General features: G+C 43.7%; 1 protein-coding gene across 1 annotated transcript in view; it reads left to right on the top strand.

The window, feature by feature from the left end:
• ADAMTS17 (ADAM metallopeptidase with thrombospondin type 1 motif 17) overlaps positions 1–21,264 on the top strand; it is a 157,268-nt gene that overhangs the window by 26,823 nt on the left and 109,181 nt on the right. Inside the window, exons 5-7 of the mRNA XM_088172812.1 lie at positions 2,556–2,639; positions 2,947–3,104; positions 9,205–9,248. Coding sequence (XP_088028938.1) covers positions 2,556–2,639; positions 2,947–3,104; positions 9,205–9,248 — 286 coding nt within the window. The remainder of the gene's footprint in view (positions 1–2,555; positions 2,640–2,946; positions 3,105–9,204; positions 9,249–21,264) is intronic.

Raw genomic sequence — 21,264 nt, 5'->3', positions numbered from 1 at the left:
ACCATGGGATTGCCTCTACCCTTAAAGCCCATGATCTGAGAGAAGTTTCCCTCTAAAAGGACAGTGTGTGGGTGCAGCTGGCAGTGGGGCCGAGACCCAGAGCTGTCCTGTGCCAGGCATGGTCCCATCCCTCCAGAGCCTGTCAGGAGAGCTGGGGGTGCCTCTATGAAAGCATCTTCAAAAGAGGGGAAAAAAGCTGAATAGTGGAAAAAAGTGGGGGAAAAAATCCATATGAGTACCCAGGTCAGAGCAGGAGGATGAGGAGCTGCAGGTGCTGGAGCAGAGGTTGCCCTCCAGCCTGTGGGGAGACCATGGTGGAGCAGGTGGCTGTTCCCAGCACTGTGACCTGGGGAGAGGAGCCTGTGCTGGAGCAGGTTCTCCTGATGGGAACTGCAGCCCATGGAGAGGATCCATACTGCAACAAGATGAAAGTGGGAGAGAGGAGCAGAGAGAGCTGCTCCAGGCTGAGGACAGTCCCCATTCCCCATCCACCTGCATGGCTCTGGGTGAGGAGGAAGGAGTCAGGAATGCAGGAGTAAAGATGAGGTGAGGGGAAGGTGTTGTTTTAATAGATCTGTTTTTCTCTATATACAAGTGATTTTAATTGGCAAATTAAATTTTCTCCAAGTCAAGTGTGTGTTGCCTGTAACAGGTGATCTCCCTCAGAGGGAAAGGTTAATGTTCCTTCTAGGCAACACAAACTGTCATCAGTCTGGGGCTCCTTTGGGCTTCATTTAAGAAAATAAGCAAACAAAACTTGAGTAAACAAGCAAAGTTGAGCCTCTTGCACTCTCAGTGACTTTTTTTTGGTTTAGTACCCAATTGCTGCTGCTTGAGCTCTTCTGAGATCGCTCGTGGATGAGAATAAAAATGCATTCAGAGTTATCCTTAGGACAGAGAGCACAAGAGAAGAGGAGGAAGGGCTGGCAGCTTTCAGGTTGACATCCTGAACTCTCCAGCAGCTGGTGACAATGGGGAAGTTTTGCCAGGGAAAACAGCCTTTGGAAGTTCGTGGTGTTTGGATATGTCTGTGCTGAGTCTAAGGCAGCTTGACTGCTCTGATGGGAAGCCAAGCACCAGCACCCAGCAGGCTCAGTGATGAGGACCTGTTTGCTGGATTTATTCTCATTTCATAAGTGGGAACTTCATGGGATGGCCAGAGCTAGTGCAGAGCTGGGAAACCAAAGACATCCATCCATCCATCCATCCATCCATCCATCCATCCATCCATCCATCCATCCATCCCAGGGAAATGTTTGTCAGCCTCTGTAGTGGTGCAGCAGGGGTTGAGCCCCTCAGCCTGGTGCCCCATTGACCCTCCCAGCTGAATGTCCAGGTCTCCACTTACACAGGGGTCATCTGTCAGAGCCCTTCTCTGCAAATGTCAAGTTTATCTCCCCCAGGTCTGTAGTGAGAAGCCTGAACTGCTCTACCAACACATCCCCAGGCTAAGCAAATAGTGCCAGCCCTTGTGTGCACTTGTACAGCAGCCCCAGGGAAGAGAAATGGCTCATTGTGCTCAGCTGAAGGTCACTGGGTCAAACACTGAGTAGCTCAGTCTTGCAATCTGTGCCTAAATTGTAGGAAACATTTACGTGTGTGCTTAAATCCAACCCCAAACACTGGAGAGCTTCAGAGTGCTCTTCCACTGAGCACATTCCTGAGTCTTTGCACAAACAGGAAAAATACCAAGCGTTGAAAACCTTATGTGCAAGGTGTGCTTGTGTCTCAGGTTTGCTGTGGGAAGTGAGAAGAGCCTGGGTGATGCTCGTAGCCAAACGAGCTGTGAGGAAGGAATATTGCTTACCTGGGGCCAAACCTGCCTCCCATTTGTCAGGAGTCTCTCTTCACTGGTCTTGATTTTGTTGGTTTTTTTACTAAATAGGGGATACAGTATTCACCCAAGGCCTTTTACATGGCATTTTACACCTTTTTAAAATAAACCCTCACCTTTTTTGATACTGCCTAGTTAAAACATTTGTACACAGAGAAATGGGTGGAATAAAATTCTGGGATCAATTAAGATCTTATATTCTAACCTATAAAAATGAGGTGAAGTATCTGAGCTGGAATGCAAAATCTGGAGAAAGTAGTAAGGTAGTTTCCGGTGCTATTTTTGTATTTCCTGAGGCTTGTGTCATTATGTGCTGCCTTATTACTATTCTCTTATATAAGATATGAAAATAACAGAGGGAAATTGCTTTTCCATTCTATTTCCTGAAGTCTAAAACACACCATTATTTCATCTTGCATTCAGATATCTCTGATATTTAAATGCTGAAGATCCATGTTAGTTGGATGCTTCATAATGTATATCCATGTTCCTGAGACTTTATCTTTAGAGTTCCTTTGGAATACTTTTCTCCTTTTCACAGTAACTCTTAAAAATTCTTTATTTTATTAAGTGTAGTAGCACAATCCATTTGGGGGAGTTTTTGCTGTCAATTTTTAAAAGGAAAAATGTCTAACTTTAGTCACAATTAGTTTATTCAACTATTACTAGGTTTTGGTACTTCTGCTAATAAGCTCTGGATGTTTTCTTTGCTTTTTGACAGGTGTACAACATGTTCCAGCATCAAAGCCTGGGCATTAAAGTCAACATTCGAGTGACCAAACTAGTCCTGCTTCACAATCGCCCTGTGAGTTCCAGCCCCTTTCTCCCCTGCTCCTGGGAACTGCTTTGTGGTGTCCCACAGGGTGGGAGGGGATGTGGGGCTTGTGTGGCCTCAGGATCACAAACTGTGAGGAGTTACCTATTCCACTTCACCAGGAAGTGTTAAAGGTGGGAAGTACAGGGGCTTTGGGAGTGAAAGGAACCAGAATCCTTTTCTTTATCCTTCCTGGTAAAGCTGTCTGGGGTTAACTGTTACAGAGAGGTCTGATGCTTTATCTACAGACTGATATTTCTCCTTTTGTATATATATATATTTTTTTTTTCCCCCAAAGGCAAAGTTGTCCATTGGGCATCATGGAGAGAGATCTCTGGAGAGCTTCTGTCAGTGGCAAAATGAAGAATATGGTGGGGCAAAATACCTTGGTAACAACCAGGTTCCTGGTGCCAGGGATGACACTCCTCCTGTGGATGCTGCTGTTTTTGTCACCAGGTATGTATGGGAAGGTCTGGTTTATCAATTTACTTCAACCAGTAATGTCCATGGTCAGTGGTGGGGTTATCTGGTCAAGCAGAAATCTAAGAAAAAGATGATACATTTGCTGCTCAGATACCTCAGATGAAAGTGATCTTATTTTTGTGCATTCTTAACAAGGTTGTACAAAAGCATCTCTCCTCTTGAGCCAAAGTGTCACAGTCGTGGTCACTGTTCTGTGTCACTGTCAGCATCAGGATGTGGCTCTAGCACAGGGGTTGCTTTTTTCTCACACCAGCTGGTAGGAGTGGGAAAAATAGGGGAGGTTTGGGAGCCCTCTTTCCTAGGAGAAAGAAGGTTTGGAACTGAGAACACAGCTGAGCTCAGGTGCTCTGTGTGCAATTAGAGATGAATCAGCTGAGCAGTCTGAGAGGAGCAGACAGTGTGTCATGGGGAGGGAGTTATCTGCTAATGAAAGAGGGAGAGAAATGCCATAAACTAAATTAATTTTCTCTCTCTTTGCCTGAGGAAATAACCACTTTAACAATTCCCCTCTGTCACAACTAAGACAGAGAAGGGGTGTCATTCTTGATTGGTTTGTGTATTTGAAAACTCCTGCATTTATTTCAGATGTGAAATGATCTTTGTAGAAATATTTGTTAAAAATTGTTTGCACCCTGGAGTTCTGAACTTACTGATGTGTCAAACACGCCAGATAAAGCAAGAAGGGTGTTGTAGGGACAAAAGTCTTTTTTCCTCTAACTACCTGATCTCAACCTCACAACACAATGCAGGTCCCAGCTCCCCACTGTTACCACAAATTTTGAGTAGCAAATTCATGGTGTTTTATGTTTTTTGCATCCTTTAAGATGTAAAAGAAGTATTCATTTTTACAGAAGCGATCTCTGAATAATTAAAGTGAGCACAAAATTATGGTGTAATGTGGGTGCTCATTGTCCTAGAAAAACACTACTTCCTACCCCCTTCTTTTTGAGACAGGAAATATCTGTATTGCAGCTCAATATTACTCACCTCTTTCACTTATTTTCTCTGCCAACAATATAAGTAGAAATACATATTTTTGCATAAACTGCCATCCTGATTGTAATAATCTCTTGTGTTAGATTTGTGTTAACAGCCCCACTGCAAACTATCCATGGGATTCTGGTGAGTGTTCAGGGAAAGAGCTGGTGAGCAAGGCATGAGGCCAGCAAAGTTCCTGAGAAATGTCCTCCACAGACGTGTGTGCAGCTCTCCCAAGCCCTGCTCCCTCCTCTGTATTCACTGCAGTCCACCAGGCACTTGTGCAGATACTTAACAGTTTAGACAGGGGGAATAGTTCCTTTGAAGTCACATCCTGGTTATAGTTAAGCATGTGCTCCACTGGATCAGGGCCTAAATAAATAACTAACATTTTTGTTAAACTCATCTGGGTATCCAGTTGTCCTGCATGGCAAGTGAGGCAGAGAGAATCTCTTCTGATGGGCTCTGAGCACGGGGTGGGGGGAATGAGCAGAGCATTTCATCTCTGCAGTTCTCAAAACTGAATGCATAATGTCAGGCTAAATGAGTTGGAGTCAGGCTTCTGAGGAAGAACTGTAGAAAGAATTTGTAGGAGGAATTGTTCAATGGATTCACAGGGTTTTGCAGTGGGAATAGCTGGGAAAGGACAGGTTTGGTTGGGTTAGAAACCAGATTCAGCTTTGGTGAGAAGGTTCTGGGCAAGGAGCACATGGCTGTGCACAGGAGCAGCATTTTTGCTGCTGGAGAGGCCAGCAGTGGTACTTGGGAGTCTTTCCTTCCTTCTTGCTATGTCCTGTCATCCTTAACCCATCCTGCTTCTGCCACATGGAGGATGCTGCATTGTTTGGAAGACTTCTGAGCCAGCAGCCCCATTCCTGTGTCAGGGAAATGAATTTTTCTCCTCTTGGCTTTGGAAATGTGTGTGTGTGTGTCCCTGGACCCTCCCCAGACTGTACAGATGGACCAGTGGTAGAGGATGTGGGAGCAACAGCATGTCCAGCACAAGCAATTGCGCCAGAAAAAGCAGAAGCTGAATTTTCAGCAGCTGCAGCTGCTTTAAGGACTAGAAACAGATTCTTTGGGGTCAAGCTCTGAAGAAATCCCTCTGGTTCCAATCTGGCTGGGTTCATTTGAAACACCAAGGCACGCTTGCCTTTTGAAACTTCACCTCTAAATGATGTTTCCCATGCCCTTATTTGTATGCAAAAGTAGATTGCTTAGGTGGCAAATATCCCTCTTGTGAGATTTTAATGGTATCCACCTGAGTTCCAGGTAAGAAAGAAGCTGTGCCTGTGAAATAAGATGCATTGTCCAGATCAGTAAATAAGGGAGATAGTGGCAATAATCTGCCCTGAAGGTCTGAATATAGTGTTGTGGTCTCTGTATCATCAGATTTTTCTCATTCAGATTCTGGTTTTGAACTTGCAGAAATTCAGGTCTCTGGCATCTTTGGGGAGTGTACTTCATATTTTAACAGGCAGCTGACCAGAATAACTTCTGTCTGCAGAATCTGTATCTTAGTGATTTTAGAAGCATGTCTTATTTGAAACACATTCTCTCTCTTGATCCCTCTGTCTTTTGCATTCCCTGGGAAATCTTTCAGGCACACTGATGTTATCCCAGCTCCTGGCTGGAGGTGTTTGACCCAAAGTGTTGGACTATAGGTGATGTGATAGCAGAGCAAAGAATGTCCCAACACTGAAGGAACAGGAGTCACAGCTGTCTTGAAGCAAAGACTTGTTTTTTCCTGACACAGTGGTGTAGTTGTTCCATTTGCAGCCTGATCCTCCCTTCCACATTTCTCCAGCTCTTTGCCTTCCCATTAAATGGGCAAATGGAGGAATTCACTGTGCATGGAGGAAACTGGGCACATAGTACTGCTGAATGTACCTATGGATATGGAAAGTTTATTTTGGCAGGTTTTGGACTGTACCAGTTTCCTCTGTCCTTTAGCTTTATGACCCTGCAGGGTTAGACTGGTCAAAAGATGTCATTTGAAGGATGCTGGGAATGGCCACTTAACAGAATGCTTCTTATTCCTGTTGCACAGTTCAGCTACTGTCCTTCTTTTTCACAGGAAGGACTTGAATTGCAGAGTTTAGCTTAGCACAGTTAGGTATTTTTTTCCAGTTGGTGGGAGCCAGATGGAAGAGTGACTGTAGGAGCAGTTCTGAGCTCGTCTGGCTGTTTTTATTGAGCAAAACAACCGATTTGTCATTTTTTTGAGAATTGTTGTACTCTGCTAATGGAAACCTCTGCTGGGTGCCACACATGATAATGACTGAGAATTTCACAGGTCACAGGGTGAGAACTTGTGTCCTGCTTGATTCAGTCAATGGCTAAAAGTGAAGAGTAAAACTGGTTCACAGCTAGAGCTGTGATTTCAATGTATTATCCAAGACTTTATCCAAGACTTTGTGTGGTAAGTTCAGATGTTGGATTTGAACTGCAGCTCCTGGAGTAAGAGTTTTATTTCAATACAGCTCTGTAAAAAATTCTGCTAACAGAACTATGTCTCTGTGATAAGAGACCTTTGCACATGCTGTAAATATTAAAATGTCTTTCCTGCATTGTTGAGTATCATTATAGTATCAGTCATGTCAAACTCTCTCTTCAAAATTACCCGTGCAGCTGAGCTCAAAAATGTGCCAGAGAGACACCTGTGATTGAAACCTTTTTAAAAGCAGATCAATGTCAGGTGCCAGGATGGGGCCATTTAAATCACTGGTGTGACTGAGGCACAAGTGAGACAGATCATTCTTACATTTTTAACACCTTTCCATGCTGAGTTTTCCCTCTGACTGCCAGGGAAGGAATGTAGGAGTTTCAGCAGTGGGCTTTGTGATGAGGTGTGTCCTTGCCTTTGGAAGGAGGCTGAAACACACCGACCTGGTTTGTGACTAAAAGTCTGGTTGTGCTTTTCTGTTCAGGCACAGAGTTTTGGGATAAAATATTTGCAATGGTCTAGATGGTTTAAATCCTGGTTTTTTTGTAGGTATATTTGAATAGAAGATGGAATCTCTTGGTCTTGTGTTTGTGACAGTTTTAAGGATGGGCTGAGCAGGTTTTATACTTGAATTGCCAGTGGTGTTCGGTTCTGCTGCTGATGTTCTTCAAGACCTTCCCTCATCAAACAGCATCACAGCACTCACACACAAGGGTTGTTCTACCTCTGTAGGAGAGTCTGCAAGTTGTGCTGGATCATTTACAGACCCTTATTTAATAACATGGTGGTAATTCCTCTGTGGAGCTGCCAGAAAGTGCCAGACACCTTTTGGTGTGGGACAGCGTGAGGAGCAGAAATTCTGTGCATTATTTACAGGGCTGGAGAGGCTCTGGAGAGAGAGGCAGAGAGGCTTTTCTAGCTGTGGCCTCCTGCCATCCACTAATAGTTCAGCTATCTGTTGTCACAAGAAAAGCATCTGTTTGATTTAGCAGTTTATATAACATAATAAGTCCTTAAATAAACCTCTGTCAAGTTGGCTCTGGGAAGTCGAGCAGGCGTGCTGGTGCCAGCTCTGTCAGGAGACTGTCATCAGTCTTCCTTGGGAAGGCTGGAATGCCAAGGTGTCCAGACACAGGCTGCAGTGAAAAATGGAAGCTGGGGCTGCTGTGTGGTCGTAGCTTCCGATTTTTGTTTGGTTCCTGTCTGATTTTTTTAACACTTTGATGGTTATTATGGTTTTTCTGCACTGAAGCGTGGTTGGTTTTCAATGTGTGCTGAACAAGAGCTGGTAATGGCTGTTTGTGCTCTCCTTCCAAGCCCTTGACAGCTTGATTTGTGGCTTTCAAAGGAGTTTGGTGTGGAGGGTCTAGAATCATCAGCCACAGTCCTGGGCCTTGAATCTCTTTTCCTATAAACCCTCATTTCATAACTTTCTTCAAGGAAAAAACACTTTTGATATTTACCTGTTTTTATATTTCTCTTAAGTATTTATCTTTCTCTAAGTATTTTTGATCTTCCTCCTCCCAAACTCTTAAACTCCAAATCCCAGGGGGACTCAGGCATTTCTAATGGCACATTCCAAATGTACTAAGAGGATTCTCTTGCGTCCTCCCAGGGTGAGGAAAGCCATGGTGATAGAGACTACAGTTCCTCAGCTTCCCTTGGGTTAAGGAACTTCTGAAATGTTTTAGCACATGTGCTGTTTCTCTGCAGCACCTCTTCATTGTGGATTGCACTGCAAAGCAGCCCTGGTGAAGACAGCTCCTAAAAGTTTAGGTCTAAGTGCTTCTTGAAATGTATTCCAGCTATTAATTTATTTATAAAACACTTTTCTCCCCACACACTTGTTTTTCTGTCATGAAGAATCTCATGTACAAAATCTTCTCACATGAAGTGTCAGTGCTTTGATGGTAAGCTTCAAGGCTTTTATTCTGTTTCTGTTTAATACAGATCCATGGATCCCTCGTTGATTTGTGGGTGCCACTGGCATCTGTAGTATCTTCTCCTGCCTTGATGAGATGTGGGGAACCAAATGGAGTCTCTTGTACCTCTCTGTGTTGGATTCAAAACCTAACATGGCAAATCTGACTGGAATAAGTTTGGCTGAAGCAAATTTACCCATTACCAGGAAAATTCCTGAAATTCTCTTTCTTCTTCCATTTCAACATGTCTTTCTCTGTTTAGTCCTGCTTCTTTCATGTTCTTTTCTATTCTAGTGAAGAATTTCTGGGTACATATTATTAGTTCTGTGCCTTCGGGCTGTGCCCTACATATCTCCTCCTCCCACTGTCTTTTAGGGTGCATCTCAGGGTCTCTGCTCCTTTCTGTTACAATTCTCTTGTGGAAGAAGCTTCAGTTTTAATCCAGTTGTGGAATAAGTGTGACATCACAGGCTGAGGCAGGGCTCTTTTATGTGCTGGATCTTAATTCTGTTAAATTGGACTGTGGTATATGGGGCTGATTAACATAATTGCCTGTAATCTCAGTAGCAATCAGGGCTGCTATCTGTGTTGTCATCGTGTAGACTGCACAGCAGCCTTTCAAAATCCCCAGACCTCAACACCCATGATATGTGAGTCATGCACCACTGCTTCTTCCCAGTCTGGAGGCACAGGATACATTTCACTTCTGTTGTGTTTTTCTTTCTAGGACAGATTTCTGCGTGCACAAAGACGAGCCTTGTGACACTGTGGGTAAGTCCAAGAAGCAGGGGAGGGTATTTTGATAGCCACCTCTGTGCTAAGAGGAGTGTCTGGGCAATCTTTCACTCTTTGGTTTGCTGTAATGTTGGTTTTGCTGTTCTGGGTATATCTCTGTGATGCAAATATGGATTAGCTGAGCAGGGTATGAGCTATAAATAAGCCATTAAATTTTAACCCCTTCTAAGCCCTGGAGCTCTGTGGGTTCAGGAATTATTCTGAAGTATTTCTGCTTCTTTGGAGTGGATGCAGAAGAAACTGCTTCTTGATGTGTCTGTATAATGTTCCTTTCAGTTCTCTCTCACCTCAAACAAGAATTTGCTAACTAAGGATGTATTTCCCATTGTAAGAAGCTGTGTGACATTCCCAGATCAAGCTGGCACTCAGACACTGGAGAAGAATACCTCATTGTAGGACAGCCAAGTTAAATCTTCTTTTCAGCCTCCTGCTCCTCCTACTTCCTAACTGCCTTTACTTGTATCCAAAGCCTGCATACACAGGGTCCTTACATCCCCCACATTAAATACTTTGTTTATTTATTTCACTCAGGTAGCAGTAACCTTCACTGTGTTCTCCTGGTTTCGTTTTTTTTCTTTTTTTAATCCCCAGTGTTTGGAGGCACAGCTCAACATCTTCTCTGTGATGATGGCATGAATTTTTTTAGGCTTGCCTCAAAGTCAAGTGGCCCCTTATCCTCCATTCTGTGTAAACTTGGGTTGGATCCTAATTTTCACCTGTGTTTACACTCCAGTGTTCAGGAAGACACTTGCAGGGGTTATGGACAGTGGGTGATGCAGAGCAGGGAGGGAAGTGCCCTCAGCAGGAGCCCTGTGGAAGGCTCATCTTGGAATGCAGCTCCTTCTCTCCCTGGTGTGGGGATCAGGTGAAAGGAGGAAATACAGAGCTGGAGGATACACACATGAGCAAGGACTGTGTCCAAGCTTTTTCCATTTGGAATCCCTCACAATGTGTTTATTCTGTGTCCAATGGAAAACACACTTCCACTCAGGAAGGTTTTTACACCGTGTGCCTGCACCTGGAGGTGGCTGTGGTAAGATACAATAAAGAAGTTAAAAAAAAAAAAAAAAGAGAAGCTGATGGAAGACACATGCTGACTAAAGTCAGAGCTCTTTCCATACTTAAAGAGAGTATTGTTGAAGGTCTCTATTCAGGGAATTATATTACCAGAGACAGCATGACTAAGGAAATATTTTTATGACTTCTTTTCTGTTCTTACAATACCCAAGTTATTTCTTGTGCTGCAACTTGCTGCAGGCTGTGGCTGCAGTGGAGAAAGTAGAAGATCACAGCAAGGGAGATTAAACTCACTTCTTACTCTTTCCAGCATAGTTTTCCAAGATATTTAGAAGGTGAATATTCCTGGGACAAAACCAGTCTGGCCTCTTTGCTCTGTTCAAATCCTGCTTTTCCTACCTTTTCCCCTGACAATATGATTATGTGGCAGCAAAGCACTTACATCTTCACTTAAGCATTTTCTGTGCCCCATTTGGCCTTGTTGTGCCATTTGCATTTTTTCATGGCAGAAGAATAAATTAATGAATGAGGAAGAATAAATTAATGAATGTTCTTTCGTGACATGCAGCTGGTTTGAGAAAGTGATTAATGCTGGTAGAACTAAATTTTAACCCTGCAAAAGATTCTCTGGTTTTCCTCCTTTGTCAGGATTGGGAAAAGCAGGTGTCAGTTGTAGATAAATAGGTTTTTGATACCCAGACTTCCATGCCATGTGCACGTAGCTGGGTGATACAAGCAGCAGTGTAACATGGCTTTGACTTGGGTTTCATATGAGTGCAACAGTTGAGACAGGCAGGTGCCCGTTGATCTTCCATACTGGCTTAGGAAGGTTTATCTGGGTGTTTCAACCATCTCTGCTGTTGCCAGGTTCCTGTTTCTCACCCCAGCTCCCAGATATTCCTCTCCACATCAGCAGGACTGTCTGGAATCAAGGAGCCCAGCGAGTGACATTGCGTTTGGTCTTAATAGTTATGCTGAGGTTGTTGCACTCCCCAAAGTTCTCTACATCAGCAGCTTGCTTTCATTTCTTGCTTTACACTTGAAGAGATGAAGGACATGGTCTCAGCAGATGCTTGTGTGTTTTTACACCTGCTTATGGCTGAGGTTGGCCCTTGCAATGCCAATGCTGCCATGCTGTAAATGCAGCGAGCAGCCGCTCCTAAACCAGGAGACTGAGGCTGCTGCTCTATATAAGGCAGAGAATCTGGACTCTTAGACTTCTGATTTCTATTCCCAGCTCTGGCACTGACTCATTGTGTGACATTTGGCAAGTCACTTGCATTCTGAATGCTTCTGTCTACCTCTGTGAAATGAGGATTTTGAGTGCAAAGCTGCAGGAGATTGCATGGCTTAGGGAGGTCTCCTGTAAAGAGTGTGGGGTTCTTGGGGGTGAGATGCAGTACAACTCCAGAATCTAATGTTGCTTATTCATGTTCAAGAGACTCTAAGGAATCTGTTGGATTATATCCTGAAATAAGAGGACTCAGAGTGCTGCAGGTAATGTTATTTTCAGTGACAGTGCCTTGATTTTCTTTACATTGTGAGAAACAAGGAAGCAAAACTTAACTGTGGCGGAAGCCCTGAGGCCCAGCTGTTGTTGGGAAGTGGGATTATGAAGTTTAAATGGCTCATAAGAGGTGTTCATTTGTGCTCTGAAAGATCCATCTTGAAAAACCTGTCTGGAATCTTTGCCTGCCATACAGACACAGCGAGAAAACAGCAGCAGGAGGTTTGTATTTGTATTCTGGCAGGGGCCCCTCACTGAAACCAGTTGCTCTGGGGACTTGGTTCAAATTTTCTTGGCCCAGCTGCCAGGATAGTGTGGAGGGTTACATAATGGCAGAAATAAGCTCAAAAATGAGGAAAATGTGTAGGTATGTCTTGGTGGGGTGATTCCCCACTGTCCTCACCAGGGAACAGAACCATGTTTGTGTAAGGAATAGTTTGTTAATGCTCATAGCCCCACTTGGTTGGGTAAGTTAGGTCTGGGAATGGATGGATTCCATAGGAGGTGGACAGAAGGAAAACAATATTCCTGTGTGAAACAATCGTGTTCCAACAGCCTCTGCTGTGGGATACACTCCTCAGTTTGAGCAGGAAGGTTCTCTTTGTGTGACACAGCCTCTTCACACACCAGTCAGAATTCCCGAGTCTGCTTCAGGCTCATCCCTCGTTCTGTGACTCCAACCAGAGCTGCCGTTTCCTGCAGAAAAATCTGTGTTCCAACAGAGCTGCCTCCCAGCCAGCCAAATTGCGAGTTTAATGTCTTGCTATTAATATCAGGCTGCAGCTTGGAGCCTTGCACACTGTCAGAATCCAACCTTTCTGTGACATAAGCAGATTGAGAATGCCCCTTTCGTTCAATATTTCCACTGCCAGTGCCAAATAAGCAGCTTTACGGTTAGTTAGGAATGATCCTGCATATTTCAAGGCAAAGCTTGGCCTTCATTCCTCAGTGTACATGTTACCCCAGATCCAAGCTGAAGCTTCCCTGTATTCAGCTAATAATAAAATTGGGGGCAGTGTGGAATTGGGAAATGGAAAATGAGACTGTGTCTTAAATATCCTTAAATTGCCCTGGTTAAAAATGACTTTACCTCTGCTGCAGTCACATGTGCTCCTCTGTGGCTTGATGTCAGGGAAAAGAAAGCAGAGTAAGTGTGTGTACTGCAGAGGGGCAGGCTGAGCTGAAGGAATAGCTGCCTGGAGAAAACCAAGCACAGAGTGGAGGTGATTGAGGAACACAGTTTTCCAGACTCTTTCCACAAGTGAATCAGTGTTTGGAGAAAAACATTCCCATCTCCTGGCTGTTTATCGCAGTAAAGTGTTTCAAAATATGCCCAGGTTTGGCAAAAGAAGATCTGTGGTCTGTGTCTCCAAGTAGGCTTTCTTGTTCCATGTAAAACACCTGGATAAGGGACTGCACATTTTTACCTTTTCCGTGGCCATTTGCCACTTCTGGCTGACACAGCAGGAGACAATTCTGGTCATCCTGCCTGTACTGTTCATTTAAATCTTCCTCCCTGTGCCATATTGATTCCAGTGCCCTGTCAGTGTCACAACAGAGAATTCATCCCCAAGGAAAGGGAAAAGACTAGCTAGTTTGCTCTGAGTGGAAAAGGAATTCTCACATTAAAAACATTTTCCATAGTGGTTCATGTTGAATGTTTCTGTATATTCCAGGGCGGGTTTTTATTTGATGCCAGAATAAATAGAAATACCTGCTGCTTAAAACAATTCATTAGAGCAGCAGTGCCTGGCTTTAGCAAAAGCCTGTCCTTCAGACCAAACCCAAACACAGCTTAATACATTAAAATGAACATACTGGAGGTTAAAATGTCTCTTAAAGAAACGCTGTCGAGTTGATTTGGTGTTTGGGAAAGAAAGGGACCTCACAGCACTGCAAATTTCTGTCACTTGTGCCTCTGCAGGGCAGTGGAGTCAGGCTGTTGGCTTTAGGAAGCCATAGGGAGCTGTGCTCCAGTGCAGTGGGAGAGTTTTTCCCTTGCCTTTTGGTTGCTAGGGAGTAAATGCTGGGCTGCACAACCCAGGCAGTGCTGAACTGTGCTATTGGGCATACTCATCACTGCCCCACCCTAGCCACCACAGCCTCCCAGTTCCTTTTCACCAGCTAGCAATCCCTCCTCTTCCAAATTCCCACTAAACATTCATGTGCCAAGCAAGTGCAATATGAGTTTGCATCAATCTCAGTAGAGCCCTGGGATAAGCACTCAGGTAATTGGGAATTCCTGCTGCTGTAACCCTTGCTCTGCCTCACTCAGTGTCCTGTCTGTGCTTTTCCTTTTCTTGTTTTGGCTTCAGCCAGACTTCCTCACTGTGCACTAAAGACCAGAGGGAAATCCTGCTTACATCAGACTGAGAATCTTGGTGGTGCCTTCACTGGGGTCAGGATCCTGGTCCTGTACTTAGATGTTACCTGAGACATATAACCCTCCTGATACCATCTTACATTCTGGTTTTATTGTTAAGGAAAGTAGAACATTTGAATTTTATTTGCCTTTGGGTTTGTTTTGCAGCTCAGTAGTCTTGTTTAGGTTTGTCTTTATTCATTCCATGTCCTGAGGGCACTGGTGGATTCTTGATCCCCTTGGCTGAAAAAGGTACTGTCCTTAGCTGAGAGCTCGTATTGTCCTGCTGCAAGGAGTTTTTGTAGAAAATAGGTGATTTATCACTCTTCTCTTTGGGAATTCATCAATCTGTGAGTGCTGTTGACTCACTGTTATCTCAACTTTTAAAATTTTTCTTTCTGTTTCATGTCTTGGGTGAAGGAAATAACTTGGGTAATCAAAACAAATGCAAGTGTTTAGTGGGTAGAGGATTAGTTACAGATTTTCTGTATGTTTGTCCCATTTTTCCCTCTTCCTTGTATTTCCAGTTCCCAGCTCTGAGGTCTCACAGACCCCCATTTTAACTCCCATCCCTTTCCTTTTTCCCTGTTTCTCTTTGGGGTTAGGTCAGAGCTCCCAGGAACTCTTGCTCACTTTTGTTCCTTTGTGCTTTGTTCAGCTGGGCCTGGGCAGGCAGAGCTGCAGTTCCAGAGGCCCTGGAGGGTCTGGTTTCCATCACCCAGACCCCGGGATGTGCCCACCGAGGTCACGGAATTTCCCTACGTTTACTCCACTTTAGCCTTCATAAACCTCCAGCAGTTCCTCATTAGTTCTCCTCAATACATCATTCTCCTTTTGCAGCCCCAAAATGTGTTTCAGGCCCTTTTATTTTCCCATTATTTATCTGTCTGTCATGCTCACCCATCCCAGCAGATAAAACAGTGGCCTTGCAGTGTGGTGTGTGTTTGAAGCTTGTTCTCAGGGAGCTGGAACTAAACACTGTCAGCAGGGAGGAATAACACACTTCCTGCTCTGTACCTGCCCTTTCATGTCCTCCATCAAACTGCTATTGGGAATTAATGCTCACAGATATTTAAGTTGGTTTCTGAAATATGCTCATAGTCGTTGTCAGATGTGGGGCAGCGTGTTCAAAATTTTCCCGTCAGCTTCCCACCCTGCTTTAGTTTGTTAGCATGTCTCTGCTCATCCTAAATCTTGCTTTTCTTGTTGATTGCTCCCTCCTGACCCTCAGACTTTGAGAGAGTTTTAGTCTTTGTTGTGGCTCACCCCAAAGTTGGTGCTGGATGTTTAAGTATTTTAGCATGAAAACTTTGCCTTCTCCCATGGTTTTATTAATGGTTCATAGGGATGTGTTTTGATAAATGCAAGTGAGCAACTGTCTAAAATGCTGTGGAAAGGACCCATAGTACTTTACCAGGCAATATATTATTGAGTAAATATTCTCCAGGCTGTCACATCTCAGCATTATACAGGGTGGTGCTGATTACTGTTTGAATGAAATGCATCTTGATAGAATTATCATAGAATTCTAGAATGATTTGGGAGACCATTAAAGCCCAGCTCATTCCAACCCTCTGCCATGGGACATTTTCCAGTAGACCAGGTTGCTCCAGTCCCATCCAGCCTGGCTTTCTTCAAAAAATTCAGTGGCTACCAGAATTTTGGTCCTTTCCCCTCAGGAATCCAGGACTCCAGCCCAAATCCTAGCCTAATGTCTAACTGGTGGGTAACCAAGCTTCTGTCTGCTGCCTTTACCTTGAAAATGAATAAGAGAAAATATTTGCCATGACTTTGTTGATATTTTTTCTGATACTCAGACTTTATTCTTTGATTTCAACTCTATCTCATAAATCACTTTATGTGCTAAATCATTGTGCAGCTTGACTGGTGCAGGTGCAGACACGTCCTGCATTCCACTCCAGGGCCATTTCTGTCTGTGTGAAATTATATAGACATGTACACAAAGCACCTGGGAATTTTGGTCTCATAGCTTAAAGGGCAGATACCTGCATGTGATGTTCCTTTCCCCATCTTTTTATCCCTCACCCTCTTGCTATGTCTGGGGCTTTGACATGCAGCCACTCCAGGGGAAAAGGACTTGTTAGGATTGTTTGAACTAATAATTCCCAGTGACTTGACAGCATAGTGTCCTTCAGAAGCAAGTCAGTACATTTTCATGCTGGTGTGGAGAAAAAACAATCAGAAGTATAATATTTTAATATTTCATTTTGTGTGACAGGCAGGTCTTAGGGTTTTGGTTCTCCTGAATATACTATGCTAGGACTTCTGACATAGTTTTATTTCCTAGGCATCTTTGTGCCTCAATTGTTTTCTAAATTAGAGATGATTTGTGGGACACTGCTTGAGAACTAAGGCTTTACTTATGGCTAAGCAGCATTTAATGATGATTTAAAGAAATCTCTGCTGTTTGTCTCGGAAAGGGGTCATTGTGTTTGCAAACAGAGAAGCAGGAGCCTAATTGATGTCCAGCTAAGTCCACACTGCCAAACAACTGTCAGGAAAGGCTCTGGAACTGCTCCTGGCTACTGTGTGTGTGAGGCTGAGGAGCCTTTGAGGCAGACACGAGCAGAACAAGCTCATTATATTTGGTCTGTGGACAGACCATTAATGTCTTTTGGGGTTTGTAGTATTTCTGCTCTTGTCTCTTGCCTCATCCATGTAAATGGAGATTTTCCATGCTTGCTGCACTACTTCACTCCGCAGCTCCATCATTTCCCCTTGCTGAGGGTTTGTTTCTCTGGGGGATTCTCATGAGAATGATCATAAAACAAATAAAATCATCAGTTCTGCTTTCATAGCTCACCCTGCTTCTTGCTTCCCCTTTTGTTATAAAAGGTTGTAGAAAGATAAATAGTGTTTGTTTTCCACGCTGTCAGACCTGCTGTCAGTGCTCTATAAATAACCCCTCTGGGCTGGGAATGCCAACCCCAGGCTCTCTGCAGCAGAAAGCAGATTTTCTGCTATGACATGCTTCAGGCCAGGTGGGCAGGGGAAAATAGGGCTCATAGAAACCATTTCTCACTGGTTCTCCTCCAAGAACACAGAGTGATTTTGCACATCCCGATTTCCAGCCTGGTTCCTTACCCATTAATTCCCAGTGCCTCCCTGACCATGAAACAACACATTGAGGGGTTTTTGTACTGTATTTATTGGTTAAAAAAGAATGTATTGAGAGGAGAAGGAAACGAATTTGTAAACAGGGCCTTTCCTCAGTAAAATCCAGAGCTCTGTACTAAAGAGATCAGAGCTGTGGTCCCCATGGTGCTGGTGAAGCCTGGAGATGGGAAGGGACAAGCCCAAGGACAGAGCTGAGTCTCAGTCCAAGCCCCAGCTGCAGGCAAGGCTGCCAGAGGCAGCTCCACTTCCTTGGGCACCAGCCAGTTCTTCAGGTCAGTAAAATAGTGGTTAAGCCCTTCATCAGGCCAGAGGTTTGTGTTCCTTCTTTCCACTGCCTGGGTCCTTATTTTCCCCTCTGTTTACACATTCCTGGTCAGTTTGCTGCAGACTGCAGCACTTTCAGAAAGCTGACGCTTTTATAATCGAGAAACCTCAGAGGTTTTTCTTCTCCTGTCAGACATAGATGGCTTTTATCCAGTTGACTGCTTTACAGTGCCTTTATCCTTTGCTGGCTTGAAAACATTTCAGATAGTTCCTATTGTTTTATAGACCCTGTAGCTAGAAAACCAAGCTTGTGTAAAAACATCTGTACATAGCTGTGCAATAGGCTGCAGACATGTAGGGTAATAAGGCATGATTGTATTCATTGTAGCATTTGCTCCACTGGATAATCAAATAGAAGCATTCCAGTTGCACACAGGATATGTAAGAGTAAAGGAAGGAAATGAAGGACAGTTGCCTACTGTACTTTTACATTTATTTTGTTTTGCAGCTGCCAAGGCAAAATGCAATTTTGAGAGCGAGTTTTAAATAACGTAGAGATGAGATTTTACTGGTGATAACCAAGAAAACCACACTGGGAAGTGTGCATAAAACTTTCCCTGCCCTTCCCCAAGAAGGGAGTTTGATCTGTGCTGATGGTTTTTTTCATTTGAATTGGTTTTTTCCCAGCTTTGGTTAATTATCTGGTAACATGACCTGGTATTATACCTAACCCATTTTGCAGGGTGTCTGGTCCTGGCAGGATTTTGCTACACCAAGTGCACTCAGTAGACTGAAAGTCACTTTAAATCCTTGGAATGTTGTTGGGTTTTATTTAACAATTCTCCCACTGCCTCAGCACAAGTTCCAAGGTTTTCAGCTGGGATTATGCTCCACGTCATGCAAAGGGGAGTTGGCTATCTAACAGTACTTTACAGCACTGAAAATCTTCCCTGTGTTTACCAGACACTGAAAATGTGCCCTGTGTTTACCAGTGTGCTGAAAATGCAGTAGGGAGTGTGCTCCAGCCAGCTGTGATCCACTACAAGCTCATTTCATGACTGGAAATATTAATGGCAGGTGCTGTGGGGAAGGTGATGAAATTTTGAGCTGACCCAAGAATACGCAGACACATTCTGGAAATAAATTACTGTCTCTAAATGCATGGCAGAATACTTTGAATTTTACACATATGGATTTGACCAGATACTCCTTGTAGAAAATTTCTTTAAATTTTTAAATTTAAATTTAATTTTTTTAAATCTTTAAAGGGGTTTCTTTACCAAGTCCTTGCCAGTTTAGATAGGAAGGTGACTATAGACAGTGAAATTTTATATAATAATATAATATATAATTTTATAACCAAATTATCACTGACAGGTGTATATACATCTATGTGTGTGTGCATTTGTGTATAAACTGTCTCTTGAACAGAAATGGATTTCCTTGGAATTTTATTTGGACACAAGGGTTCTGCTATGTAGGTTTTTAAATTTCAGGTTCAGAATCCTATAATCTGCAAGGGTTTTGCCTGGATTAGTTTGACAAGTCTTTATACCTTTTAGATCAGCTGATAGAAATACATTGAACTTAGCAAAATAATAATAGTAAAACCCATAGACTCACCCCATCAAATATCTTTCTCCTCCTCTACTCTTTCAGCATGATTTGTAGAATGTGAAGGATTTCTGTGTTTGCTTAGCTCAGAATTAGCCTTGTATTCCTACTTGGGTTGGTGGTCATGAGCAGTCAGCAGGTTGAAGGCATTTGTTGGTTTTGTGTGGTTGTGTCATACATTTTTCTGTGGCTGCTTTGCCTGAGCTGTTTGCACTAAGGCTCTGCCTGGCCATAACTGGGCTGCTGGGTACACATGAATGTTCTGCTGAGGATCTGCTTGTTGGTTTTAGTAATATCATCCATCAAGCTCCAGCATGTACAGCAATATTTGTGCTGTAGCAGACAAACAGTGTAAACACTGCAGTTATTTATAGGAAAACTGGCCAGTGAGTTAGGAAACTCTGTGTGGATGTTTTTATTTATTGAAAACGAGTCCATCAGTCTAATCAGACTTTGTTGTTCTTGAAATGACAGGAAAATAGAAGACTGAAATTAGATTTCTATTTAGAATGTATATTTTATATCTGTTTAAGTAACCTGTATGCTCATATTTCTTATCTTGTGTGCTCCAGTTTGTTTGCTTTTCTGGCTCTGTCAGAGAGCAAATGTTGTCTCCAGCTTGGAGTCTGAGTCCAAGAGTGGATGAAATTCCTGCTGTAGCTCTCTCGACCTGTGTCCTGGCTCTTGGGGAAATACTGGTGCTCCTTCTCATCCCTTTGATGACTCTTCCAAGTGTCTGTTGACTTCAGAGGGCAGCATTGTTCACTGGAGCTGCTCTGTCCTTCCAGATGGTTTTCCCTGTGATTCCTGCCTGACCTTCTGTACTACCATACTTCAGCACCATCTGAGTAGAGATGCTTTCCTATGGGAATCCTGGGATCCTGCAACACAAAAGTGTTGCTTAAGGGCTACTGAAGTTCTAAACTTTGTCATTTCCTTTCAGCAGTGTCTCTTACCCCACCTGAATTTGATAATTGTGTTTCAGTTTAATGTTCTTCCTCCTGGTATCTAATTCCTTCTTCCATGATGTTCTCTGATTTGCCCCAGACTTCTTTCTATGGGTTATCTGTCTCACTTGGATCTTCCCATTTCCCTTCTCCCTCTGTGGAGTCAAGTGAGGGGCAGAGGTTCCTGGCACAGCCCTCCTGAGGAATTGGGAAGGGTGTGATGCTCCTGGCTCAGAACAGAGATCTGGATTCTGAGAGCATTTGGCCCTTTGCACAATGAAGAACTCCAGCTCTTTACTGCTATAGCCAGGATTTTGTTCAATGCACTGATGGGTTTACAGAGGTGCAGGACACCCACCCATACACTGAGCCACAGCATGGTCTGAACACAGAGGTAAATAAAGCTTCCTGGCTTTACACTTAAGAAAAAAGACAAAGGTCAACCTTCTGGGGGTGGAAACTGAGTAAAAGAAGCCAGGAAATTATTTAATGCACCTTTTCCAAAGCAAGGGATTATAATTTGTTGGTTCCAGTGAGACTTTGATCAAGCCTGTGCTGATTTTGATATCTGGTCCTGTTAGAGTGGATGTAATACACACCCAGCTTGTTCTGTGGGGATGCCATGAAGCTGATTATGTTATCATTAATCAGGTGGCTTTGTTGGGAAATGCTTCTCATTAAGTGGCAGCTGCCAGGAGGTCATTGCCACTGGGCTCCCTGGCAGGCTGGTTCAAAAATACCCAACCTGTGTAGCTGGGAAGTGCAGCTGGTCCTGCTGAAAATTCCCTCCAGGAGTCCTGAGTGGGGTTTGACAGCTGAGGAGATGCTGCAAACTGTGCTGCACACTCAGGACAGGATTGTCAGTCAGGGACACAGGGATTTGGCCCAGAACTGGAAGTGTCACCCAGGCAGGTATTGAGGAGCTCCTGCATTTCCTGGGGGTGTTTTATTTAGAAACAGGTGGGACTAGAAGAGGCAGTTCTCTCCCTGCTGAGAGAACATCAGCACAAAGCCCTGGAGCAGTAACATGAACACAATGTGCATGAAAACGTCCCCTGGCTCCTGCAGGATCCTGTGACAATTTTCTTCAGTGCTCTCACTGTCAACCTCCCGGGCTGTCACTTCTGAATTCAGTCCATAAAG

This window comes from Sturnus vulgaris, chromosome 13 (genome assembly GCF_052056855.1).
Source record: "Sturnus vulgaris isolate bStuVul1 chromosome 13, bStuVul1.hap1, whole genome shotgun sequence".
Taxonomy (NCBI): Eukaryota; Metazoa; Chordata; class Aves; order Passeriformes; family Sturnidae; genus Sturnus; species Sturnus vulgaris.
The sequence above is the reverse complement of the archived record's forward strand: the minus strand, read 5'-3'. Positions and strand labels throughout refer to the sequence as shown.